General features: G+C 47.7%; 1 protein-coding gene across 1 annotated transcript in view; it reads left to right on the top strand.

Moving 5' to 3' along the window:
• The window catches only part of VPS26C (VPS26 endosomal protein sorting factor C), a 36,136-nt gene extending 8,894 nt beyond the window's left edge, over positions 1-27,242 (top strand). Inside the window, exons 2-8 of the mRNA XM_055416308.2 lie at positions 12,882-13,025; positions 14,100-14,249; positions 19,244-19,324; positions 21,428-21,502; positions 22,847-22,997; positions 23,194-23,346; positions 25,349-27,242. Coding sequence (XP_055272283.1) covers positions 12,882-13,025; positions 14,100-14,249; positions 19,244-19,324; positions 21,428-21,502; positions 22,847-22,997; positions 23,194-23,346; positions 25,349-25,431 — 837 coding nt within the window. The 3' untranslated portion in view covers positions 25,432-27,242. The remainder of the gene's footprint in view (positions 1-12,881; positions 13,026-14,099; positions 14,250-19,243; positions 19,325-21,427; positions 21,503-22,846; positions 22,998-23,193; positions 23,347-25,348) is intronic.
• The last annotated feature ends 244 nt before the right edge of the window (positions 27,243-27,486 follow it).

The following is a 27,486-nucleotide window of genomic DNA, read 5'->3' as shown; positions in this document are numbered from 1 at the left end:
ATAAAATAGATATTAATAACTAACAAGGACTACTGTATAGTGCAGGGAACTATACTCAGTTAACTTGTAATAACCTATAATGGCAGAGAATGTAAGAAAAGAATATAAATATGTAGCTGAATCACTTTACACCTGAAACTAACACAACATCGGAAATTACTATATATCAATAAAATTTTTTTTAAATATTGTCTTTGTTTTTTTATTGTCTACATGGAACAGACAGTCTACTCTTCATTCATAGGCTGGAGAAAATTCAGGCTCAGAGAAACGGTGCTTTTCTCAAAGTGATGGAAATTATATCTTACCCTTCATCCCACAAACTACAGTGAATGTTTTCTCAAAAACAGCTCAAAAAAATGAGCATTGTTTAGGATAAAGAGTCCACCCCACTCCTTCCAGTTCTAAACAATGAGACTTTTATTAAATGAAATCTTATCAAATTAGCATTCTAATATATCAGTTTTAATAAATCTAATACCCATTAAAATAGTTCCTTTTATAAGCAGATAATAGCAGAGCTTTTTCATTTGGAGTGGGCCTCCCACTCTGCCCTCCCTGACACTTCCTCAGTTCCCAAAGTGGCTGCTGAAGCATTGGCACACAGCAGGGGCCCACTAGTTCACAGTTTGAAAAGTACTAGTTGTAGGGTGTAATGACCAGCCAGAGCCAATGAGGTTGAAGTTTTTTCATATCAACCCATTTTATTTTGTTTTGTGCCAAAACCTGTAGGCCCTATTAACTTTTTTAACGCAGTATAGTGCAACCAGGCTTAAAACCTTTTGCTTTTATTTACTGAAGGATTAAAGTAAAGAAACAACAAAAAACAAGGTGGCCCCCTACACCGTACAGATAATCAGCCCACGATCTGTGATTACCAAGGTTAACTGTGGACTGACCATCCTTGGTTAATCTTCTGCCAGTTTCCCTCTTGAATCCTGTTTAGCAGAAACTGGTGGCCTCTGTCCCACACACTGTTCTTCCTGGTGTTTAAACGGACCCAGGGAAGGGCAGTAGGACGTTGTCGGTAGCCTTTAACTCTTGATGGGACCCTGTACCTGATTTATCTCCTCTGACTGATGCTTAGAAGGGATTTCTGAGCTCAGAAAGGGCTCTCCCCTGAGGAACTGGGAGGGTTACGCCAGCTGTCCTCCCAGCTGCCGGGCAGGTTCTTTTGGTAACCTTGGCGTTTGTGCTTTATAGTGATGCCTGGGCTCCATCCTCACTACCCTGTCCCCCCGTGGTGTTCTTACCCATGCTCACAGTCTCACCGTCAGACCGCAGCCACATGAAGGACACGGGTGGCTCAGACGGTAAAGAATCTGCCTGCTATGCGGGAGACCCGAGTTCGATCCCCGGGTCAGGAAGATCCCCTGGAGGAGGAAGCAGCAGCCAGTATTCTCGCTTGGAGAATCCCATGGATTCTGGAGTCTGGTGGGCTACCGTTCATGGGGTCACAGAGAGTCAGACACGACTGAGCCACTAATAGTTCCAGAGCAGGCACAACATCTGCCAAAACCTGGCCTACCTTTTGTTTCATAAGAAGAGATTGTTTAAGACTGTTAACTCTAAAACGCAAACCATCCCCTTTTGGAAAGGAGCAGAAATCCCATCAGTGCAAAAGTAAGGGATGGATAGACAGAAATTCCCTCCTTCAATAATAATCGGGGAAAAAAAACAACCTTCTTAAAATTTAAAAAAAAAATGTGTTTTTTTGTTTCGTATATTTCAAAAGAGTTTGTTTTATACGTTAAAAGAATTGTTTTAACTTGCTGAGAACAAGTAACAGGGACTATCAGATGGGAAAGAATGTTCTCCGTGCCCCTTCACTGCTCCACGCGCAGCTCCCAGGACGGACGCTCCACTCTCAGCCTCCTCCATGGGATGGACGGTGGTCCTGGGAGCTGCAGGGCCTGCTCTTAGCGGGGCGGGGGTGGGGGCGGCCCCTCCTCTCCTGGGCACCGGGCACCGGGTACCCAGCCTGCCCTCAACAGCCCTTGAGCCATGGGCTCATCCCTCCGCCTCTGGTCCTGGAGTTTGCCTGCCACGTGGGTTTGGATGATGTACTGTTCTCACTCATGCACGCTTCCCTCCGACTGGGGTTCAGTTTGGTGGCTGTTGTTCATTCCCTAAGTGAACGCTGGCTACTCAGAGCATTTCCTTTGGCCAGCTGCCTGTATTCCACAGTCATTACTTTGCCCTGTAATCAGGCCATCTCTCAGAGGCCTCTGCAGTCAGAGTTCTCCTGAACCTCTTCGGTTGTATAGTCTGGAGTCCTTGGATTCACTTAGGTGAGTAGTTCCAAAGGAAGTGTCAACGCTGTAAAGTTTCTCTAAGTTTTTATGTTATTGACATCTGAAAGCCAGTCATCTGTATTAACTCATAATTTTGTGACTATGTAGTATGTGACCCCTGAAACCACAGTGCACGCCATGATTTGATTTTAACATTCCTGTGCTTAGGACATCATATTTACTTACCCTTAACTCATTTTTCCTTTTTTAACTGGTATTGGCAATCTCATTTTGCCCCTTTCTTCTAAACTTTTAATCAGGGACTCAAGCTTCTTTTCAGATTCTCAAGAAAATTTCACAGCTAGAAATTTCAGAGATGGCATCATCAGACAACAGCTGTGATTTTTGTCATCCCATTTTCCTAAGTATTGAGACCTGTATTTACACCCTACTGAACTTATTTTTTTGGGCTCCAAAATCACTGCGGATGCTGATTGCAGCCATGAAATTAAAAGATGCTTACTCCTTGGAAGGAAAGTTATGACCAACCTAGATAGTATATTAAAAAGCAGAGACATTATTTTGCCAACAAAGGTCCGTCTAGTCAAGGCTATGGTTTTTCAAGCTGTCATGTATGGATGTGAGAGTTGGACTGTGAAGAAAGCTGATCGCCGAAGAATTGATGCTTTTCAACTGTGGTGCTGGAGAAGACTCTTGAGAGTCCCTTGGACTGCAAGGAGATCCAACCAGTCCATTCTAGAGGAGATCAATCCTGGGTGTTCATTGGAAGGACTGATGCTAAAGCTGAAACTGCAATACTTTGGCCACCTCATGCGACGAGTTGACTCACTGGAAAAGACTCTGATGCTGGGAGGGGTTGGGGGCAGGAGGAGAAGGGGACAACAGAGAATGAGATGGCTGGATGGATCACCGACTCGATGGACATGAGTTTGAGTGAACTCCAGGAGTTGGTGATGGACAGGGAGGCCTGGCGTGCTGCGGTTCATGGGGTCACAAAGAGTCGGACACGACTGAGCAACTGAACTGAACTGAGAACGGGGGCGTTGCCTTCTTTATTTTTGACTGTGCTGGGTGTGTGTTGGGCTTTCTCTAGTTGCAGCGAGGGGGACCAAGCTTCATTGAGGTGCAAGGCTTCTCACTGCAGTGGCTTCTCTTGTTGCCCAGCTCTAGGGTGCGGGCTTCAGGTAGCTGTGGCACTCAGGCTTAGTTTCTCTGCTGCATCTGGGTCTTCCCCAACCAGAGATCGAACCCGTTTCTGTGCATTCCAAAAGGAATGTGTGTGCCCTCCACTGTCCATCAAGGTCCTCTTCTACTGGGCAACTAAAGCCTCTTGATGTCTAGTGATTTCTGTCAAAGACATTTTAGGCATAAACAAGTAAATACATATAAAGGTTCTTTTTCTACCCCCTTTTCACAGTGGTGCAATATGAAAGTTTCTCAGTCATGTCCGACTCCTTGTGACTGCATGGACTCATGGAATTCTCCAGGCCAGAACACTGGAGTGGGTAGCATTTCCCTACTTCAGGGGATCTTCCCAACCCAGGGATCAAACCGAGGTCTCCCACATTGCAGGCGGATTCTTTACCAGCTGAACCACAGTTCGGTTGCTCAGTCATATCTGACTCTCTGCAGTCCCATGGACTGCAGCACGCCAGGCCTCCCTGTCCATCACCAACTCCCGGAACTTGCTCAAACTCATGTCCATCGAGTCGGTGATACCATTCAACCATCTCACCCTCTGTCATCCCCTTCTCCTCCTGCCTTCAATCTTTCCCAGCATCAGGGTCTTTTCCAGTGAGTCAGCTCTTCGCATCAGGTGGCCAAAGTATTGGAGTTTCAGCTTCAGCATCAGTCCTTCCAATGAAAGTCCTTCCAATGAATATTCAGGACTGATCTTTAGGATGGACTGGTTGGATCTCCTTGCAGTCCAAGGGACTCTCAAGAGTCTTCTCCAACACCACAGTTGAAAAGCATCAATTCTTCGGCGATCAGCTTTCTTTATAGTCCAACTCTCATACCCATACATGACTACTGGAAAAACCATAGCTTTGACTAGACAGACTTTTGTTGAAAAAGTAATGTCTCTGCTTTTTAATATGCTGTTTAGGTTGGTCACAGCTTTTCTTCCAAGGAACAAGCGTCTTTATTTCATGGCTGCAGTCACCATCTGCAGTGATTCTGGAGCTTAGCCACAAGGGAAGCCCAAAAACCATGACCCATGACCTTTCTCTTAAAGATACAGGTTGTCTGGCAGGCGGGACGTGCCTTTCTGAAAGTGGTGGCAGTTTAGTCACTCAGTCGTGTCTGACTCCTTGTGACCCCATGGACTGCAACCCACCAGGCTCCTCCGTCCATGGATTCTCCAGGCAAGAATACTGAAGTGGGTTGCCATTTCCTTGTCCAGGAGATCTTCCCAACCCAGGAATTGAACCCATGGTGCAATATGTAACCTTCAATAAAAAGAATGTACATGTACTAATGTGAATGATCTCCCAAGATTTCATTAAAGGGAACAAAGACACAACCCACTGTTTTCCTGGTGTTGGAATTTAGGTTGTTTATATTCTGTTACAGCGGTGAAGTGAGTGACTACTGTTCAGTCATTTCAGTGTGCAAATATATCAGAAGAAATTTCCTGAAAGTGGAATTGCTGTGCCCAGTGTTTATAGAATGTTTCTGGTATTGCCTAGTGGCTGGTCTAGTGGATTCTCAGCTCCTCCCTCCCTGTTGCACCCTTCCCCACCACAATATGGCCACATTTTTCATCTTTGCTAATCTGATAGGGGGAAAATGGTGCTTAGGGATAGCTTTGATGATCCTTTCTCAAAATGTTACTTTTGAAATTGAGCATCTTTTCATGGGCTTATGAGCAGTTTATGTTTCTTATGAACTGTATTCATAATATTTAGAATGGATTACTTTTCTATGAGGTTGCACAGTTTATTTTGTATTATATGATTTTGTGTATTTGTTTTGGCCGTGCTGAGTGTTCCTTGCCGCAGGGGCTGCCCTCTAGTTGCGGTACGTGGGCTTCTCATTGCAGTGGCTTCTCTGCTGGAGTGTGGCCTCTATGGTGCTCCTGGTTCAGGGGTTGCAGCGTGTGAACTCAGTCGTTTCAGCTCCTGGGCTCCAGAGCACATGCTCAATAGTTGTGGTGCTTGGGCTTAATTCCTTTGCAGCTTGTGGGATCTTCCCAGATCAGGGAGCGAACCCGTGTCTCCTGCATTGGCTGGCGGTTTCTTTCTTTGCCACTGACCCACCAGGGAAGCTCAAGGTGGTTTGTTTTTTTATTTCTTTTTTGTTTTGTTTTTTTATTTTTTAACCTTAATAGAGAAATTAGCTTTTTGCTTATTAAGTTTCATTATTTCCCTAGTTTATCATTTATATAAGCAATGTTGCTCGTAATCACTTTTATTAACAAACTATTTTTGGTTTGGCAGTCATATTTTTTATTCAGAGTTTTGAATCATTCTTAAAAAGGTGTGTCCCACTTTGATGTGATGAAAGTCATTCTCTGTTTTCTTCTAAAGTTTTGGTTTTTCAGGTGTTTGTATTTAGAGCTTCTTGTGTACAGAGGTTTTCAGTATGAATCCAACTTAAGTTTTTTCTTTTTTTTTTTCACCAGTTTACTGGCCGCTTTTTATCCCAGATCTCTGGCTGGTTTTCCAGTATTATTTAGTGAAAAAAATCCCTCTAGACTTACAGTGCTTCCTTTATCAGCTGTTGAATTCGTCTGCAATGTGGGTCTGTTTCTGGGGTTTCCCCCTTGACCCCCTGATCTCTCAGCCCACGTCCACCCTGCACCACACTTTTTGGTGTCCCAGTATTTCAGAGGGCTAGCCCCCCTCTTTCCTCCTCATTTTAGAACCTATTTGTTATTCCAGATGAAGTTAAAAATCAGCTTTCTAATCTGTCTTACCCTACCATACCACGCCCTTCTAAAAAAAGGAAAAAAAAATTCTCATGTTGTCTTCTTTGGATTATGTTACCTTTATAGATAGAAAGTAGACACATTAAGAGGGATAAAACTTCAAAAACAGGGTATGGCTTTCCATGTATTTCTTTTGTCCCCTTCAACTGTGTTTGAAGTTTTCATCTTATCAGGGTTTTATTCATTTCCTGTTAAATTGATTTACATATTTTAACTTTTGTTGCCTTTAAAAACATAATTTTATTTATGTATTTATTTTGGCCACACTGGGTCTTTGTTGCTTCGGGCTTCTCTCTAGTTGCAGTGAGCAGGGGGCTACTCTATAGTTGCAGTGTGAGGGCTTGTCATTGGGGTGATGTCCCCTGTTGCAGAGTATAGGCTCTAGACCAGCGGGCTGCAGTAATTGTGGCTCGAGGACTCAGTAGTTGCAGCTCCCAGACTCTAGAGCACAGGTTTAATAGTTGTAGCACACAGGCTTGGCTGCTCTGCAGCATATGGGATCTTCCCGGACCAGGAATTGAACCCGTGAACTGTGGTGCTGGAGAAGACTCTTGAGAGTCCCATGGACTGCAAGGAGATCCAACCAGTCCATCCTAAAGGAAATCAGTCCTGGGTGTTCACTGGAAGGACTGATGCTGAAGCTGAAACTCCAGTACTTTGGCCACCTGATGCAAACAGCTGACTCATTTGAAAAGACCCTGATGCTGGGAAAGATTGAGGGCAGGAGGAGAAGGGGACGACAGAGGACGAGATGGATGGATGGCATCACCAACTCAATGGACATGAATTTAGGTGGACTCCAGGAGCTGGTGATGGACAGGGAGGCCTGGCGTGCTGCAGTCCATGGGGTCACAAAGAGTCGGACACAACTGAGCGACTGAACTGAACTGATTGGCAGGCAGATTCTTTACCACTGAGCCACCAGGGAAGGCTTTTTTTTTTTTTGCTTTTGAAAAAAAAGTATTTTTTTCCAGCATGTTTTCTCATTGGTTGTTGTTGTGCATGTGTTGCCTTGTTGATTTCTGTATGTTAATTTTCTACCCCACTGTCTTCCTTCCTAAGATTCTCTTCATGTTGATCAGTTCAGTTCAGTCGCTCAGTCGTGTCTGTCTCTTTGCGACCCCACGAACTGCAGCACTCCAGGCCTCCCTGTCCATCACCAACTCCCAGAGTCCACCCAGACCCATGTCATTGAGTCGGTGATGCCATCCAACCATCTCATCCTGTGCCGTCCCCTTCTCCTCCTGCCCTCAATCTTTCCCAGCATCAGGGTCTTTTCTATTGAGTCAGCTCTTCATATCAGATGGCCACAGTATTGGAGTTTCAGCTTCAGCATCAGTCCTTCCAATGAACACTCGGAACTGATCTCCTTTAGGATGGACTGGTTGGATCTCCTTGCAGGCCACGGGACTCTCAAGACTCTTCTCCAACACCACAGTTCAAAAGCATCAATTCTTCGGTATTCCACTTTCTTTATTATCCAACTCTAACATCCATACATGACCACTGGAAAAGCCATAGCTTTGACTAGACAGACCTTTGTTGGAAAAGTAATGTCTGCATTTTAGTACGCTGTCTAGGTTGGTCATAACTTTCCTTCCAAGGAGCAAGCGTCTTTTAATTTCAGGGCTGCAGTCACCATCTGCAGTGACTTTGGAGCCTCAAAAGATAAAGTCTGACACTGTTTCCATTGTTTCCCCATTCATTTCCCATGAAGTGATGGGACCAGATGCCATGATCTTAGTTTTCTGAATGTTGAGCTTTAAGCCAACTTTCTCACTCTCCTCTTTCACTTTCATCAAGAGGCTCTTTTAGTCCTTCTTCGTTTTCTGCCATAAGGGTGGTGTCATCTGCATATCTGAGGTTATTGATATTTCTCCCGGCAATCTTGATTCCAGCTTGTGCTTCATCCAGCCCAGCGTTCCTCATGATGTACTCTGCATTTAAGTTAAATAAGCAGGGTGACAATATACAGCCTTGACGTACTCCTTTCCCAATTTGGAACCAGACTGTTGTTCCTTGTCCAGTTCGAACTGTTGCTTCTTAACCTGCATACAGATTTCTCAGGAAGCAGGTCAGGTGGTCTGGTATTTCCAACTCTTCAAGAATTTTCCACAGTTTGTTGGGATCCATGCAGTCAAAGGCTTTGGTGTAGTCAATAAAGCAGAAGTAGATGTGTTTCTGGAACTCTCTTGCATTTTCGATGATCCAGTGAATGTTGGCAATTTGATCTCTGGTTCCTCTGCCTTTTCTAAAACCAGCTTGAACATCTGGAAATTATTGGTTCACATACTATTGAAGCCTGGCTTGGAGAATTTTGAGCATTACTTTGCTAGCATGTGAGATGAGTGCAATTGTGTGGTAGTTTGAACATTCTTTGGCATTGCCTTTCTTTGGGATTGGAATGAAAACTGCCCTTTTCCAGTCCTGTGGCCATTGCTGAGTTTTCCAAATTTGTTGGCATATTGAGTGCAGCACTTTCACAGCATCATCTTTTAGGATTTGAAATAGCTCAACTGGAATTCCATCGCCTCCACTAACTTTGTTCGTGGTGATGCTTCCTAAGGCCCACTTGAATTCACATTCCAGGATGTCTGGCTCTAGGTGAGTGATCATACCATGGTGATTATCTGGGTCATGAAAATCTTTTTTGTACAGTTCTTAGGTGTATTCTTGCCACCTCTTCTTAATATCTTCTGCTTCTGTGAGGTCCCTACCATTTCTGTCCTTTATTGAGCCCATCTTTGCATGAAATGTTCCCTTGGTGTCTCTAATTTTCTTGAAGAGATCTCTAGTCTTTCCCCTTCTGTTGTTTTTCTCTATTTCTTTGCATTGATTGCTGAGGAAGGCTTTCTTATCTCTCCTTGCTATTCTTTGGAACTCTGCATTCAGATGCTTATATCTTTCCTTTTCTCCTTTGCCTTTCACATCTTTTCTTTTCCTTGGACAACCGTTTTGCTTTTTTGCATTTCTTTTCCATGGGGATGGTCTTGATCCCTGCCTCCTGTACAATGTCACGAACCTCCTTCCAGAATTCATCAGGCACTCTATCAGATCTAGTCCCTTAAATCTATTTCTCACTTCCACTGTATAATCATAAGGGATTTGATTTAGGTCATACCTGAATGGTCTAGTGGTTTTCCCTAGTTTCTTCAATTTAAGTCTTCATGTTGATAGTTTTCAGTAAAGCTCTTGGGCTCTTTCAGGCATACAATCATGTCATCCACAAATAATGATAATTTTACCTCCATTTCAGTTCTCATACTTCTTCCTCTACTTTTATTGCATTAACTAGTACATGTTGTGGGCTTCCCGGGTAGCTCAGCTGGTAAAGAATCTGCCTGCAATGGGGGAGACCCTGGTTCGATTCCTGCGTTGGGAAGATTCCATGGAGAAGGGAGAGGCTACCCAATCCAGTATACTTGGGCTTCCAAGAATTGCTCAGACACGACTGAGCCACTCAGCACAGGACATGTTGTGTGTTAGTAGTGGTGATAGTAGTCATCCTGTTTTATTCCTAGCTTAAATGCGTATCTCATTTCCCATTAAGTTTGATGCTGGCTTCTGGGTAAAGAAATAGCCTTCTGGTTTTATTTCACTAGGAATTTTATCAGGAATGGATGTTAGTTTTAGCAAGTGACTTTTTAGCATCTGTGGAGATGACTGTAAGCTTTTTCTCTAAAGAGCTATTAATAGTGAGTTGTATTAATAATTTTCTTCTAACAGTTGAGCTATCCATACATTGCTGGACTAATTCCCCAGAGTTAAAGTGTAGCATTCCTTTACATTGATACTGGGTTGTATTGCTCATATCGTTAGGGCTTAGACGTTGGTATTTATGAGGAAAATTTCATTTTCTGTGTGTATAGGTATGTGTGTGTATAGATTTTGTCTTACTTTGGTGTTGTATTTGCTTAACTTTTTTAAAAAGAAATTCTTTTTCTGTGTTTTAGAGTAGTTTAATATTGGTGTTTTCTGTACTTAGACATTTGGGGATGATCTGTGCAGCCCTCTAGGCCTGGTGCTTTGTGGGTGTGGGGGACTCCTGTGTAACTTTCTCTAATTTTTCTAACTTGTTTGTTTAGCTTTCCCATCTCCTTTGGAGTTAGTTTGGATAAATTATGTTTTCCTAGAAAAATAAATCACTTTATTGACTTTTCAAATTTGCTTAAATGCAGTTGAACAATGTGTTCATTATTATTTTAATTATTACTGTGTCTTTGATATTTGTTATTTCTTGATTAGTTATTTGCTTTGCTATTTTTTTTCCCTGAAGAAAGACCCATAAGACCTATTGGCCTCATTTACAGGCTAATTTGTTCAGTTTTTGTGACTGTACCATGGGCTTCCCTGGTGACTCAGACAGTAAAGAATCCACCTGCAGTGCAGGAGACTTAGGTTCGATCCCTGGGTCAGGAAGATACCCTCGAGAAGGGCATGGCTACCCACTCCAATATTCTTGCCTGGAGCATCCCTTGGACAGAGGGGCCTGGTGGGCTACACTCTATGGGGTCGCAAAGAGTCGGACACGACTAAGCAACTAACACACACACACACATTTTCTTAATTCGTATTCTCTCTATTGTCATTTCTTAGTTGAAATCAAAGAATGACAAGAGAGTGATAAAATTTTTACTCTATTTCCCAGGTAATTCACCGTTTTTTCCTTCTTCTGCCACAGGGATTAAGAAAGGAAACCGTTCTATTGATGTTGTGCTTATTATACTATGGCATTCAGTGGTCAACTCAGATTCTGTTCCCATGAGATTAACTGAAAATTTTACAATTAAATAGAAGCGGAACCAAGTGCTAATGTGTTGTTTAATTGATAAAGTTTGTGAAATTGTTTTGTCCGATTTCAATTCTGGGACACTATATATTTCTAAGTATATTTTAAAAAATATACTGGTGGATTTAAATGATGAAAAATTAGGTTTTATTTCATTCTATTGTACAAAAGTTAATAGAACTAATTTTAATTTAAAAGTTAAATTAGTATTTCAGAAGAGTTTTCATGTAAATTTACTTATGAGCTTCTTAACATTCAGAATGAAATGTGTACTACCTCCTGAATTCTGCTTAAAATGGACCTGATACTGTTTAATTTAGACTTCAGGGCTTTGGGGTGGGGAGCAGTAAACAAAACCAAAATACTTAGAATATTTAAGAGACATAGAGGGCTTCCCTTGTGGCTCAGCTGGTAAAGAATCCACCTTGCAATGAGGGAGACCTGGGTTTGATCGCTGGGTTGGGAAGATCCCCTGGAGAAGGGAACAGCTACCCACTCCAGCATTCTGGCCTGGAGAATTCCATGGACTGTATAGCCCATGAGGTTGCAAAGAGTTAGACATGACTGAGCAACTTTCACTTCACTTCACGATACATTGAATATCCTCTGCTCCCCGAATTTCACAGAATGTGAAAACTCAGTGAATGTTTTTTTCACCCAGTGACTACAGGAAATAAAAGGTAAACAGATTTAAATGCCAGTAGGACAGATACTTTTTTTAATACTTTGATATGTGGGACCTTTTTAATTTTTGCTTTTTTTTTTTTTAATTTTTCTGCCATCACATCACCATGTGACCGCAATCACACACCGAATCTGAAGGTCATTTCAGAAAGGTGTCGTTTTGTATTTGCTATGGATTCTCTTCGGTTCATTTCAGTTCAGTCGCTCATTTGTGTCCGACTCTTTGCAACCCCATGGACTGCAGCATGCCAGGCCTCCCTGTCCATCACCAACTCCCAGAGCTTGCTCACTCATGTCCATCAAGTTGGTGATGCCATCCCACCACCTCATCCTCTGTCATTCCCTTCTCCTCCCACCTTCAGTCTTTCTCAACATCGGGGACTTTTCCAATGAGTCAGCTCTTCGCATCAGGTGACCAAAGTATTGGAGTTTCAGCTTCAGCATCAGTCCTTCCAATGAATATTCAGGATCGATCTCCCTTAGAATGGACTGGTTGGATCTCCTTGCAGTCCATGGGACTCTCAAGAGTCTTCTCCAGCACCACAGCCCTCAGCTCCCTGCTGCACACAAGCCCCATCGCAGGTGGAGACTGTCATGTCCGCGGTGACAGGCAGGAGTGAGGTTAATGTCAGTGTTCTCCTACTTAAGTATCTTCGGAGAAGTGAAGGATGGTCTGCTGCAGAGTCCTTGTGCTGGACCGTCCACCAGCTTGCGAAGCAGGGTGGTGGGGTGGGGTGGGGCGGGAGGCGGTGGGTGCTGAGGTGTGGCCGCCGGGCTCGCTGGGCAGAGGACATCCCGCTGAGCCGCTCATGCCTTTGCCAGTGTGTTATCATCTTAGCGTCACTGAGAAAGAAGGTAAAGAAGAGGGTCTTCACTGCATCATGTTCCTTTTGAGGGGGTCGTTATACACGCGCCTGTGCCTGGCGGCTCTGAATCTGCCATCCCCCCAGGCCCTGCTCTTTGCCCTTTGGAAACCAGACCTGTGTTGGGATTCTCCAGTGGGAGTGAAAGTGTGTCTGGAAGGTGGCGGTGGGATGAGATTCCTCCCCCTGAGACGCCCCCCAGGGCCAGGCCTTCCCCACCGTGCCGTCTGGGCATCTGTCTGTGACCAGAGCGTCTTCCTCTTGGACCACCTTGATGGTTCCAGAGGCCGACTTTGCTAGTGAACCAGGCGGGTGAAAGAGCCGTGCTAACGTGTCGGGTGGCTCTCTCCCCTCCCCAGGAAATGCTCTCCGGGGTGGTGGTCATATCTGGGAAGGACTCGGTCCAGCACCAGGGCCTCTCCCTGATGGTGGAAGGAACCGTGAACCTGCAGCTCAGTGCCAAGAGCGTGGGGGTGTTCGAAGCCTTCTATAATTCCGTTAAGGTAAGAACGCCGGACTTGCACGTTTTCAGCTCCTTTTCCAAATGTTTGGGGTTGGTTTGCATGTGCTGCCTTAGCTTCGTTGTTGTTATTTTGCCAGGAATGGTGGCAGGCGTGCTTTTACAACTCAGTAATCAAACTGAAGAAAACACATGCAGATATTTTGATTCTGAATATATGCTGTTATTGAAAGTCTGCTTGTGTTAATTCTCATCAGACAGGGTTAGGGGGACTTGAGGGGGATACCTTCAGCCCTTACAGAGCCCAGAGCCCTCTGGGAAGTTGGCCTGGGCCTTCTCACCTCTTACCTTCCTAAAGCAAAACTGTTATTATAACTGTTATTTTAGTCCAGTTGCGTCCAGGTAAGATGCCGGTGGGACCCTTCTTTCCTGTCGCTTGAGGTTCTGTGTTTTAGGATGTAAACTTTGTGCTGTACTTAGAGTTTCCTTTTCCTGAAGGGCAGATTTAACTCGTCTAAGTTCTGCGGAGAAAGAGTTAAGGGGAAACAAGGGTTCACAAAGAGCATGCAGATTTCAGGAACTGTCCATGTGTCCCCCCAGCTTTCTTTTCCTCCGTCAGCGCTTGAGAGACTAACTTCCAGAGTTGTGGGTTTTCTCCGTGTGGTTGTAAACCAAGGCTTGGAGTGCCTTCCCTCAGGAAGGTGTAGCGCCTGCCGTTGAGGCACGTGTGAGAAGAGTCTGGCTCCCAGGGCCCAGACTGCCCGGGTGCCCGGAGCTGGGGCCGGGGGTTTGGGGTGGGGCCGGGGTCTGCTCCTCCCCAGGTTCCTTGCAAGCCTGCTTCACGCCGAAGGTGGGGGTGCACGTCAGAAGGGTTGTTAGGGGACGGTGAAGCTGAGCTACCTGGGGATAAGAGAGAGAAATGTATCAGTGCCTTTCCCACTCGCAGCCAACACCACAGTGTCCAGTCCTAAACATGAACCCAACTTGGGCAGCGCCAGGCTGCCCGCAGCAGCAGGATGGTAGCGGGCGGGGCGGGGTCTCCGGGAGATGATTGACTAGCCACGGTCACGCGACGAGGAGCGCGGGCAGATGGGCGGACCTCCGCGTTTCCTTGCAGCCCATCCAGGTCATCAACAGTACCATCGAAATGGTGAAGCCAGGAAAATTTCCCGGCGGCAAAACAGAAATTCCTTTCGAGTTTCCGCTGCACGTGAAGAGTAACAAAGTTCTGTACGAGACGTACCACGGCGTGTTCGTCAACATCCAGGTGCGTGTCCTGACTTTTCTGCACGACAGCTTGCTCTTTGTGTCATTGGAAGTTCGTAAATAAATGGGCCCAAGAACTTAACGCTGTAGGCATTGCTGAGCCCCTCCTGTGTGTGTTCAGTACTGATTTCTCATCTTGCCCTGCAGAACATAGTGTGTGTATGTAAGTATGACCGTTTTCCTTGATGGAGACCCTGGAGAACCCACACCGTTGTTTCTCTGGGGCTCTGCGCAGACCACGCTGACACCGTCGGGGGGTGCTTTTATTGTTGGTAATAGATATGCTCTCACGTCTCTCTGGTACCCGCACCGACTTGTCTGTTTTGAACGTATAAATATCTCTTTGTTTCATACCCAAAGGCTACCGCTCTGACATAAGCCTGTATTCTTTATTGAACAGCTCGTGTAAAGGAGTGGGGGAGGTGGATTTATGACTTCCTGTCCACCTCTGCCGGTTCAGGATGTCTGTCACAGTCCCCATTGTTGTCTCAGGCGCAGTTTGGAGTCATGACTCAGAGCGAGAGAAAAAGAGCCTTTCCTTTATTCAGTGGAAAGAAAGGTACTTTTGTGATATCAGCCTTGCAGCCGGTCCCTCGCCGGATGAGACAAAAGCATTTTGTCTTATGTGTGTGCAAGAGGGCTGGCAGTTAGGAAATTTTTTCGATTTATTAAGTTTTAGCTGAAAATCTGGTCCTGGTAGAGATGATTCCCCAGCTTAAAATGCAGCGCTTTAAAAATAAAAACCCTCCAAACACTCGTGAGAGTTTAACCCCAGGTTTGTGTGCATGTGGGTTCTATGAATGGCTTGCAAGATTGGTCAAAAAGAAACACATGGCGTGTGATGTAATCTGTTGCAGTAAATATCTTTCTGTACAAAAACTTTTCTAGTCCTTTCTTGTCGGTGCACCTGTTTCAGCAGTAAATTCACTGAAGGCTTCGGGCGGCTCATAAGAAGGGACAGTAAAGTGTCTGGACTCAAAAGGAGCCACTTGTGTACACACACAGCTGGTGTAGAGACCCAAGTCCTCTGACCCGCTTTCAAGGTGCAGAATATTTTTACCATGAAAGAAAGTGAATGAAAACTGCATTTTTTTTTTTCACTTTTTTAGCAAGACTGAAAATCTGTCAGTTCAGTTCAGTCGCTCAGTTGTATCCGACTCTTTGTGACCCCATGAACCGCAGCACACCAGGCCTCCCTGTCCATCACCAACTCCCGGAGTCCACCCAAACCCATGTCCATTGAGTTGGTGATGCCATCCAACTATCTCATCCTCTGTTGTCCCCTTCTCCTCCTGCCCTCAATCTCTGCCAGCATCAGGGTCTTTTCAAATGAGTCAGCTGTTCACATCAGGTGGCCAAAGTATTGGAGTTTAAGAGTCAACATCAGGCCTTCCAATGAACACTCAGGACTGATTTCCTTTAGGATGGACTGGTTGGGTCTCCTTGCAGAAAATCTCAAACATCGCATTTTCAAAATTTTTTTTTTTTCTCTTGCCAGAATCAGCATCAACCTGGTTTACCCACACAGCTCTTCTTGGATGCTATCTATTTACTAATAGAAGCATACATTCATTAGAAACAATAGAATAACATCCAATTTTCTGTGGTCATACTTCTTACTTGTCACTTTCTTTTCCTGTTTTTAGCATTCTTGTTAAAAGATTTGTTTGTTTAAAATAAAGTTGGAAGTCTCACCCTTTTCCACATACTGCCTGGAAGGGCATCAGATGAAAATACAGAATTTGGGGTCCTGTGCAGCTGTGTGTGAGTTGGAAACCAGTTCAAATGCAGAAGGAGAGTTAGCATGTGGTTAATTCTTTAGTAAATAATCACCCTGACCTCGGTTTATTTTGGTCATCAGATTTTACCACTTTGAGGGTCAACCTTAGAATGCTGTAACGGGGAATTCTGTGCCTCCCCAAATATATCATCAATTTCTGAAACCATAGAGATGTCCTCTCAACCTCACATTTATAAGAGCTGGTCACTCTTGCTTATCACCTAGATTCAACATTATTAGAATTTTGCCATCTTTGTTTCATCTGTATTCTGAATCATTTCAGAGTTACAGAATCTTGACACTTCATCTCAAAATCACCAAAAACTAGGGACATTCTTTCTGTATAACGCCAGTTAACATTTTCACACCTCTCAGTAGGAACTGAAATTCTCCAGTGTCATCTAATCCCCAGTTCTTAACTCAAATTTGTCATTGCTTCTTTTGAGAAGTACACGTCTTGAGAGACACTAGGATTACGACTTCTTGATCTCATTTTCACTCATCCATGCACTTATCCAGTCTCTGGACAGGCCTTTTTCCAGCCTCTTGGTTGGACAGTGGAGCAGGTACCACCCAGAGGGGCACTGACCACCATGGTCTCGAAGGGCGTGGCCTTCTCAGCGCCAGGACTCATCACACTTTCCGTGAAGATTCCCGGGTGTGTGACTTGGGAGAGAAGGTGTTCTTGTTGAGCCTTAACAACAGTCTTTCTCAAATCATACGGGTGCAGAGACACTTCTCATTTATCATTTGAATTGCGTTGTGGTATCACCGACGCTATGGACATGAGTTTGAATGAACTCCGGGAGTTGGTGATGGACAGGGAGGCCTGGCGTGCTGTGATTCATGGGGTCGCAGAGAGTCGGACATGACCGAGCGACTGAAGTGAACTGAACTGAACCATAATGTAAAAATAGTATAAAGCCTGACAACATAAAGGATTTAAAATGTAGCCAGTAGTAGGTTACCAGCTCACAGGGCCTGGTTTCCTCGTAACTTCTTAGGCGGAGGGCTCTATCATATTTGCTCTGATTTCTCCTCTGCCACATTTGCACCCATTTCTCATCTTTTTTTGTAGATAGAGCATACAGGAAGCTGTCAGTCTTCCCAGTCGTCCTCGGTACAACCACTTTTTCCTTTAAAAGTTGTTTAAATCACAGGGTAGTTTTATTTTTGTTCTACTCTCGTGGCTCTACTAGCGGGGTTTTATACTCTTAACACAAAGTACCGCAATACCAACACGCCTGCTGAAATGGTTTATTCAGAAGTAAATGATCGAGAAGCCTGGCCTCTTGTTCACGGTGAAGATATCCCTTCTAGGAGGCTGCTTTAAATCTGTTGGCCAGTGTTTTCTTTCCTCATTCCCGTCCATGGTGTGTTTACTGTCAGTCAGAAGAGATCGCATCTTGGGTCTTCCCTGGCAGTCCAGTGGTTAAGGCTCTACACTTCCAGTACAGGGGACTTGGGTTCCATCCCTGGTCAGGGAACAAAGGTCCCACATGTCACACAGCATGGCCAAAGACGAAATCGAGTCTTATACCTCCTCTGGGAGCCCTGCTCATGTCTGACCCTCCTTAACCTCGTGTAGGTCTTGCCATGTAGATCACTCATTAATAATTGGGAAAGATCCGGACAGAGTGAAAAGATCCAGGGCTCTGCAGCAGACAGACCCGGGCTTGAGTTACCATATTGCGTAAAGATTTGGAGTGTGGGTGTTTGCCGCAGGCAGGTGTAAACTCAGATCCCACCTCTGTGACCCAGATGGCCTTCATGACCTCTCTTCCTGGGGGTTTATGAGGTCTCTTTGTGAAGTACTTACTCAGCCTAGTTCCCGGCACCCAGAACATGTCAAGTAAATAATTGCTGAATGATTAAATAAATGAATTCCTGGTGATTATCTGTATATTATGTCAATCGTCCTTACCTTTGTATCATCAGAATTAATCAAGCAAGTGCCGTAAAAGAACTTAGTGAAAATCGTTCAGTCAGGTCCGACTCTTTGTGAGTCCATGGACTGTAGCCTGCCAGGCTCCTCTGTCCGTGGGATTCTCCAGGCAAGAATACTGGAGGGGGTAGCCATTCCCTTCTCCAGGGGATCTTCCCAACCCAGGGATCGAACCCAGGTTTCCATGCAATTCCTAAAACACATTGGTGTTTTCCTGTTCTCTCCATCTTTCTGCCCGCTCCTGCTTATCACCAGCTGCCGTATATTACCAATTACTGCTTCCACACTTCAGAATATTAGTGACCGAAAGTTGGTACCCTTTATTCACACTCTTTCATTTGCAAATTACAGAAATCTCGCTCAAACTGGCTTAGCCAAAAAAGGGACCTTGGATCCTGGAACTCACAATTTCAGGGGACTGTCTAGGCTGGGGGGTGGTCACCAGTCAGCCCCCAGCTCAGCGTTCTTGGTGGCAGAGAACATTCTCCTGACTTGGCCACGCCCACAAAAAGGGTTCTTCCCGTGGTCTAGCAGCGGTTCTGGCTTTCTGGTCACTTCCAGACCAGGGTGGGCTGGATTTTTGTTTGTCTGTTTAAGACAGCAATGTGCCGTAGAATTTGTTACCAGTCTCTCACTCCCATGGACAGGATGTGAAGGGACAGTCTCGAGTCAGGCCTAGTTTCCAGCCTGGTGCCCAGCTCTGTGGCAGGCTCCACCTCGCGGGGCACAGGGCCTGTCTTGCGGAAGGTACAGGGTGGGGGGTGGTGACTGGTGTCTGCCTCATTGGCCTGTGAAGTCTCGATGTCCCAGGGTTTGCAGTTCTGCTGCCATGTTTTCCCTTTCTACTGCTGTTTCACCCAGAGCTGTGATGTGCCAGCCCTGACTTACGCTTAACATCTCACTGGATCCTCACTAAGGTCACAGTGGTGTCCCCATCTTCCAGAGCAGGAAGCTGAAGCTCAGAGAGGCTGTGTTCCCTGTCCGGGCTCACACAGTGAGGCTGATGCCCAGCTCTGCCTCGCGGGTCTTTCCCCGTGTGACAGGTGGGGCTCCGTGAGACTCTGCACCCGTTCCAGGGGCCAGCTATAGGATAGCCCTGGGCACGGGCTGAGGTGTCTATTATAGAAATATTTGGCATTTTGAGCATTAACTCCCCGGTTATGTACACTGGTTTCATGTGACGCATCAAGGACAGAACTTTGTCTGCGTGTAAGTCTGTGATGAGAGCAGACCCGCTCAAGAATGTTTTCTCCTCTGCCTTTCTCTGCAGTACACCCTGCGCTGTGATATGCGGCGGTCCTTGCTGGCCAAGGATTTGACCAAGACCTGCGAGTTCATCGTCCACTCCACTGTAAGCCACTCTCGGGGGCCCTGGGCTCGGCAGCAGGACTCTCCTGCGGGGCCTGGGACTGCACCCACTTAGCAGCAGTGAGTTAGCTGCTAGTGCTCTGTGGGTGCTGCAGGGGGACCCGGGCCTCCTGGGTCAGAGACCGGGGAGCATGATTCTCCTGGCCTGGCCAGTAGCAGAGTAGCAGTGTGCACGTCATCCCCTGGGCCAGACCCGCCGGGCAATGCCCCTAGCCCACAGGGTGCTGCGCCTGAGGGCTGTGCCTCCCCTGAGGAGCCCCAGGCCGGGGGGCCCACCTTTGTCTCGGCAGACAGTGTGCAAGCCGGAGGCATCGTCTCGTCCTTTAAAGCTGCTTCCATAAACAGCTGGCAGAAACGTGTCCAGCTGTGGGGTAGGAAGGCCAGGGCCCTGCGTTCTCAGCCCACGAGGCAGGAACAGGCGGGGGAGAGGGGCAAGGACAGCCTTTTCTGACACCTTCTGCCAGGACTCTCCAGTGACAGGGTCCTTTCACCTTCTGCCAGGACTCTACAGTGACAAGAGTGTCCTTAAGCGGTCCTTTCACGTGCCAGCCAAGGGGGCTAGGTCCCCTCCCCCCAGGGGACATGTTGGGGCTGGTACTCATGCCCATGGCCCTGGAGTCCCTGTGTCTCAGTTCTCTCCAGGCCTTTGGGGCAGGGCCTCTTAACCCTATTAGGAAATGTCCACGGATGCCTTAGTGATGACTGAGTGAAGATGTAAGAGCCCTTCCACATAAGCTCGGTGAAATCACTGATGCCCTTGCATCAATTTTGTGACTTTTTTAGGATTTTCAATTATGTGTAGTTTCCCTCTAAATTTTCAATAGATGTTTCTTTCAGTGCTACGGTTTTTTAAAAAATATGAAAATATTTCTCATTTTTGGAAGTCACTTCATTTAGAAACAGATATTTTCCTTCTGTCCAATCAAGGGTTTTCAAATGGAAGCTAAAAAAATTTTTTTCTTCTTGTAGATTACTTGAAAAAAAAAATCACATGCCATTTCATGTCTTAAATAAAAAGAGCCTCCACCTTTGTGAAGAATAAGCCTGAATTCAGCCCCTTGCCCAGGGCTGGGCGCCCGGTGACCACTCAGGTTGGTGGCGGTGTCAGAGCCACTCAGGGCTTCCTCCCTGCTCCTGGGGATCACCCACAGTTAGCCCCCAGCGGTCATGGTCTCTGTGAATAATTTCACTAGAAGCCAAACTACGCCATGACCCACAGTTGACAAGTTAAATATGCCTTTATGTGCTGTGAGGAAAAATATATTCACGAAAGAATATGTTCGTGAACCTATTAGTAAAAAGAGTAGCTTCAAGAAGACAATTTCTAAGAGTAAGCTTTTGGTGAGTAAAGTGGGCAAACTGGTCGGGGCCCTTTCTCCTCCACGGCTCCCCCTCCATCGGCGTCTCAGTGGCCTCTGGGCCCCAACCTGTGAGTAAAAGGCACTGGGCAGGCCCCCAGGAAGCTCGGCTGTGTTGATGGATTCCATGCCTGTGTGATGGAGGTGGTCATTGTTAACAAATTACCGTAAGGTTGATAATTAATCTGTTATGTTACAGCGTGATTCTTCCTGGTAGAAGGTTAGTTGTGCAGCTGAGTGGCTAACAGCACCAGCTGTGGAACCAGGGTGCCTGGGTTTGACTGTCCTTTCTGCTCTGGACTTGGGCGACCAGGTGAGCCCTCTGTGCCTGACTGACCTCACCTGTGCAGCGGGTCCAAGGCCAGCAACAGCACTGCACAGGGCCCATCACAGAGACACGTCAGTACACAATATTATTCTCAGAGACGGCTTCAGTTAAACAGCTCCTAGCAGTACCACTCTGCTTGTCAATTGTGGACCTGAGAGGGACCTTAGAGACAAAGAAGCCTGGCCCCCCATTTTCCAGATGAGGAAACTTGAGTCAGGGGGATGAAGACACTGGACAGACACAACCTTGTTTCCTGGCAGAACTGTTTTAGAACCCAGGCACCCTGCCTCTTAGCACCAAGGTCTCCCGTTTTTGTGCTACGTTGCATTTCCTGAAACGAGGAAAAACAAGTTGGAGCTGTGGGACTCTCTCCTGATTTCGGTTCTTCCCCCTGTTTTAGCCTCAGAAGGGGAAATGGACTCCGAGCCCTGTGGACTTCACAATCACACCTGACACCTTACAGAACGTCAAAGAGGTAGTGTGCTCTGTACACGCGTCACCAGGGCAACTTTCTTTCCTTCCTTCCTTCTATCTCTCTCTCGGCTGTGCTGGGATTTCATTGCTCTATGCAGGCTTTCTCTAGTTGTGTCCCCACCCCACCCCCCAACCATTGCAGCACCCAGGCTTCTCACTGCAGTGGCTTCTTGTGGAGCACGGCCTGTGTGGGCTTCATAGTTGCAGCACGCGGGCTCAGCGGTTGTGAGGTACTGACTGGGTTTCAAAAACTCAGTATGAGAAAAGATAATTTAAAGCATCATGTATAATTGTAAAATACCGACTGTATGTGGAAGAGACAGTATTTTCAATATACTGAAGAATTTTGCCTGTTTCCTCTTACTTTTTTTAATGTGGCTAGTAGAAAATTTTAAATTACACATTCGCTTCTTCACATTTGTGGCTTACTTCATTTTTCTATTGGACAGTGTGTTCTAAACTCACTGAGACCCCGCCATAGGAAGGACTGCGGGGCAGTGTCTCTAGCTCCTCAGACCTGTTCTTCCCACCACATCGTCACTCACCCACAGCCATATTCCTCTGTCCAAAGAGAAAAGGTCCATAGGCATTTAGGCCAGCATAGAAGGAAAGTTGTTCTCTTCAGAAATAAAGTTAATCTCTTCTTGGTTTTTCAAAATTGCATAATTGGGAACATTTTAAAATTGATTATTTTTTTTCTTGGTGATGGGTTGTCTTTAAACACTCTTGTCAGCTTCCTCAGACACTTTTTAAAATGTTATTATTCATGGCTGTGCTGGGTCTTCACTGCTTTGCGGGGGCTTTCTCAAGCTACAGCAAGTAGGGGCCACTCTCTGACACAGCACGCAGGCTTCTCCCTGCAGGGACTTCTCGTTGCCAAGCATGGGCTCTAGGGCGCGGGCCCAGTAGTCCTGGCACACTGGTTTAGTTGCTCTACGGCATGTGGAATCCTCCTGGACCAAGGATCGAACCCGTGTCCCCTGTGTTGACAGGAGGATTCTTATCCACTGTGCCACCGGGGAAGTCCCTCAGACATTCTCATGTCATGGCGCTTGGTCAGATGGAGTTGTGCAGACCTGAGGCAGGCAGTCAGGGTGCTTTGGCGAGAGAGTTGGTCTTTGTCAGGTGCCTCAGGTCTGTGGGTAAGTGGTTGAATCATTCAGTCTGTTACTCAGACTGTTGTAAGTGCTCTTGTCCATTTTTGCCAGTTTTGTCAGCCAGGCTCCCAGTGAGTTTTGTGTAAATTACCAGACTCTGTGTTCAGTTCTTCTTTGTACCAGAGTGGCTGGTACAAAGTCATTTCCCCCAGCACCTCCCATTCCTGACATGTCTGATTTTTTCTCAGAGGGCCTTGCTCCCCAAATTTCTCATCAGAGGACATCTCAACTCGACCAACTGTGTGATCACACAGCCACTGACGGGAGAGCTGGTGGTGGAGAGCTCGGAGGCCGCCATCAAAAGCATTGAGCTACAGCTGGTGCGCGTGGAGACGTGCGGTAAGGCCCCCTGACCCTCCGCTGCCACTGGCCCACAGCCACGAGCTCACCTCTTGTCTCCAGGGTCCCGAAGAGCCAGTGGGACAGCAGGGGACTCTCCTGTTGATGCACTTTCTCCTAGAGTTACTGGCTGCTGCTTCGGCTTGAATGGACGTGCACCGTGTCCTGACCCCACGATGCCCTCTCCCTGCTCTAGGCTGTGCAGAAGGCTACGCCCGCGATGCCACAGAGATTCAGAACATTCAGATCGCCGATGGGGATGTGTGTCGCGGCCTCTCCATCCCCATCTACATGGTCTTCCCCCGGCTGTTCACCTGCCCGACACTGGAGACCACCAACTTCAAAGTGGGTACGTGTGCACTGTCAGGGTGCCCCTGGGAGGGGATGGATCTGCTGGTCTGCTGATCTTGGGTGCAGTGCGGAGCACCCAGCCCTTTTGTTGCTGCACAAAAATGCGTGCAGAGCAGCTAGGTGGTGCCCAGGGTTGAATTTGCTTCATCCCCCAGGAGACAGCATGGGCTGCTCACGTGATGACACGCTCTCTGAAGGACACTAACTTGGCCAGGGACCAGCCGGCTGTGGGGAGGTCGGATTGGCCCTCTGATGGGCTGGCATTTGATGGGGATATAAGACCTGTGACAGCCCAGTGAACAGTCATCTTCCCAAAGGCTGTAGCTCTGGCAACTGAAGGAGAGTTGGTGGTTTTCTGTGATCACATGATAGATATTTGGACCACAAGATCTGAGTCGCGTTAAGACGCACTTTTCAATCCTGCTTTTTCTCCCTTCACCTTGTACTGTGGTTGAATCTGCAGATAGAGAACCGCAGTTGTGGTGGAAGTGCCAAATAAGGGGCAGCCTGTAAATTCTGTGTGAATGTTTGACTGGGTGGGAGCCTCCCTGACCTTGGTTGTTCAAGGGTTAGCTGTACCTTTGATTTTTAAGTTTAGGAGGAGAAGCTTGTCTATCGATTTTTCAACTTGGTTTTGCTACGTAAACTTTAAGAAAGGTCCAAAAATTATTCTTTTCTGCTACACTATGCATTAGGCACCTGTACTGTCTGCACCTTCTGTCAGACTTTACAAAGCATCCATGTAACATTTAATGCAACACCCATGATTCCTCCACAGAAATAACGCCCTCAGCCAAGACATCGGTGTTGGTTTTGTCCTTGTGGCTCATGTTTGTTTGCTTGGAGGCTTGTGCAGCGGGCCCCACCCCCAGCAGCTGAGGGGGCCCCGCAGGAAGGAGGTGGCCTGTGGTCATTGAGCGCAGCAGCTTCTCCTTTCCCTGGGGTCACCATCTCATGACCAGGAGGTCAGGCTCCATTCTCAACGGAGAATAGGGTGAGCCCCGCGTCCTGAGTTAGGCGCACATGTGGGTGTGCCCCTCCATCCCAACGGTGCCCACCTCAGGGGACTTCCTGGGCATGGCCAGGCCCATGGCTGTCCCCAGCTGAGCCATGGCCCTCCGCTCTGGGGGAAGCCAGCACCAGTCCTGCCATGGGCTTTCTGTCCCCTCCAGGGAGGACAGTGAGGTGGCGGGAAGACTAGGGCAGGATGGCACTGGGCAGCCCAGAGGGTGTTGCAGCCTGTGACAGCCATCAGAAAAAGGAAGGGAACATGGCAGCCGCTGCAGGCCAAGGTGACAGCCATAAACGGAGACGCCGTCCTTGGGACTCCGGCCACAGGGGGGCCCTGGAGGAGCCGGCCCCCAGCCCCTTCCCTTCACACTGGGCAGGGACCCGGGCTTGTCTCTCTTCGGGGGCTCCCACCTCAGAAACCCCCCTTCCCTGTCATCCACATGCTGACCCTTAGCACCTAGAGAGCAGGGAGAAAGACTCCTCTGTTTGCTGAAGGTAGCAGAGGAATGTTTGTGTCGTGGTCAAATCAACCAGGCTGCAAAGGGACAGCCGGGAGACAGCGTGCCTTTTTTTCCGAGTGCTGTTTCTCGCCTGGCCCCGGAGATGTGCTCCCAGTGGGCTGCGGGCCAGCGTGGGGCCTGCGAGTCCATCCAGGACGGTCGGACAGGTGAAAAAGAAAGCCAAAGCTCACCCGTGAGCGGATGGGATTCCAGGAGATTCTGTGCAGTACAGACAGAGGACTAGAGAGTATTGTGGGCCCTTAACAGAGCGTCCCGGGGTGAGATGACCAACATACCAGGCGGTCCCGCCTGGGTAGCCACCTACAACGATTTCTCCTGGAAGCCTGGGAGGGTGCGCGTGCAGACCCCGGAGGCAGGAGCTGCTGCCTCTCTGTCCGGAGTGCGGCGCAGCCCGAGCGGGGCTGGCGTTCGGTGTCCCGCCTCCAGGGTCGGTGAGCCTTGAGCCCGTCTGTCCTTTCTCTCCCGCAGAGTTCGAGGTGAACATCGTGGTGCTGCTTCACCCCGACCACCTCATCACCGAGAACTTCCCGCTGAAGCTCTGCAGGGTGTAGCCGGGAGCAGGGGACTGCACTGCGAGGGCGGCTGTGGAAATTGAGTCATTCCCCACCCCCACGCCCCGGAGCTGAAGCTGGCAGCGGGGACCCACCTTCTCCGTGGTTCTGCATCGGAACAAGAGTCTGACCGTCCTTCCGCGTTTCCTCCAGGCCCCTCTCATCAGCTCTTCCCTTGGAAGTGCGTCACGATTTCTTAACGGTCTTGGCAAGATGGCTTCCCAGAGAGCAGGTGGTCTTCTGCCTCCTGACCAAACCTGCCCCCGTTCACGTTGAGAAAACAGTTCACAGAGGCTGAACTTTGCTGGAGAGCGGGGTCAGGGAAGAGGAACCTTCCTGACCGGCAGCGTTTGGGGCCGGGACTCCGCTCCCCACAGGCGGCGGCTCTCGCGCTGGCTGCTCCGGACGGTGGCTATGCCCACGGAGGAGGCCGCGGGGGCGCTCGCCGGAAGTGGGTAGCGGGTTTTCCTCTCTTTTTCTTTCTCCCACCATTTTTCACTATAACATCAAACCTTTTAGGGAACCTGGGGAAGATGTGCCTTGCCTTCCCAGGAGCAAGGGTCTGGTGACCACGGCTGGCGCTGGAATATTTCTCTCAAGACCTGCTGTGACGTGGCCTGCCGCCATCTTCCCACAGTCAGTTCCAGTGCAAGGTTACTTGAGGGGGTCAGGACGCAGGGCCGCACCGCCTTGGTGGGCCGGGTGCTGAGGGGCAGGACCCAGGCGTGCAGACACCCTTCCGTGCTGGGTGGGGCCCGGACTCAAGAACTTGCCATCCCGCCGGGAGGGCCGGCGGTGAGAGTTGGCTGGAAGCCGTTTTCTCCCTCGCCTCCCATGGGAGTTTTCTCCATGTGAGGTGGGCCTGTGACAACACATTTCTTCCATCAAATCCTACCACTGTTTCCGTGGATCTATGTGAGTTCGCCTCAGAAGTGCGCACTGCCTGGCCTTCCGCAGCGGCCCCCCGCCTGGCAGGCTCCGGCCAGGAGGCTCAGGGCCCCCAGTGGTCCCTCCATTGCCCCAGGCCAGCTCTGCTGACCGCGGTGCTGAGGGCAGACACACCCGACGCAGGCGCTGCTCTACCCTCGGCCTTCACCAGCGCAGCGGGTACAGCTTACTCACCGAGTCGTGTGAGAAGGTGTTCCCAGAAAATACAGTCTAGTTTATGTGTATCCGACATCAACAGCGATCTGACGCTGCGTTTAAACTAGACCAGCGGAAAACAAGGAGTCCACGCTTCGGGGAGGTTTCACATGTACAGATTGTTTCTGATGGGGGAAAAAAGCTAAATGAGAATTTGGAGGAAAGGTTGGGGATGTATATGCCTATGTAATGTCTTAAGTGAACTGATGTTACGTAAATAAGATGATAACGATTATTCTTCCTCAGGGAATGATCATCACCTGAAGAGTTGCCAGCAGCCTGGCCTCCTCTAGCATTTTGTCCAACCTCGAGGGACCTGGGCAAGGGCCATTTCCTGTTCTCCTCGGATGGGCACCTCCGCCTCGATTAAGGAAAACTCAGGATGTTAGGGTGTCTTGGGCAGTGGTCCCACTACTGACCTGGCTGGAGTGGGGGTGTCCTGTGATCAGACTTTCCATTAGAACAGGAGGAAGGGGAGGTGAAGGGAAGAGGCCGGGAAGCGTGAATCTAAAACAGTACCTTTTTCTTGGAGAAGGCCGCTTAGGCCAGAGGACCTTCTGGCTCTTGGTGCTCCAGCAGAAATGTGAGCCTGGCTCCAGTTCTCAGCCATGTCGTGGGTTCCACAGGAAAGGTGGAGAGGTTAATCAGAAATAAAACTTTTTTTTTTTTTTAAAAACCAGAGCAGCATTGTGGTTCCTTCTGTATGCCTCTAACTATAGATCTTTTAGGGTAGGCGCTGGTCTTTTTCTTCAATGACTATTCTGTAAATAGTTGTAATTTTGGTGTGCTTAGGAGACTCTGCGAGCGCAAGGCCTTCATGCCCTTCCAGCTCAGCTCATCTCCCTAGTACTGTATTACTGTTCATTGCCAAATAATACTCCATTTTGTAGATACACCACACTGTTTTATTCA

Source organism: Moschus berezovskii, chromosome 1, assembly GCF_049115385.1.
Source record: "Moschus berezovskii isolate FMDL1 chromosome 1, NW_MosBer_1.0, whole genome shotgun sequence".
Lineage (NCBI taxonomy): Eukaryota > Metazoa > Chordata > Mammalia > Artiodactyla > Moschidae > Moschus > Moschus berezovskii.
Note: the sequence above shows the minus strand (reverse complement) of the source record. Positions and strands in the feature narration are given on the sequence as shown.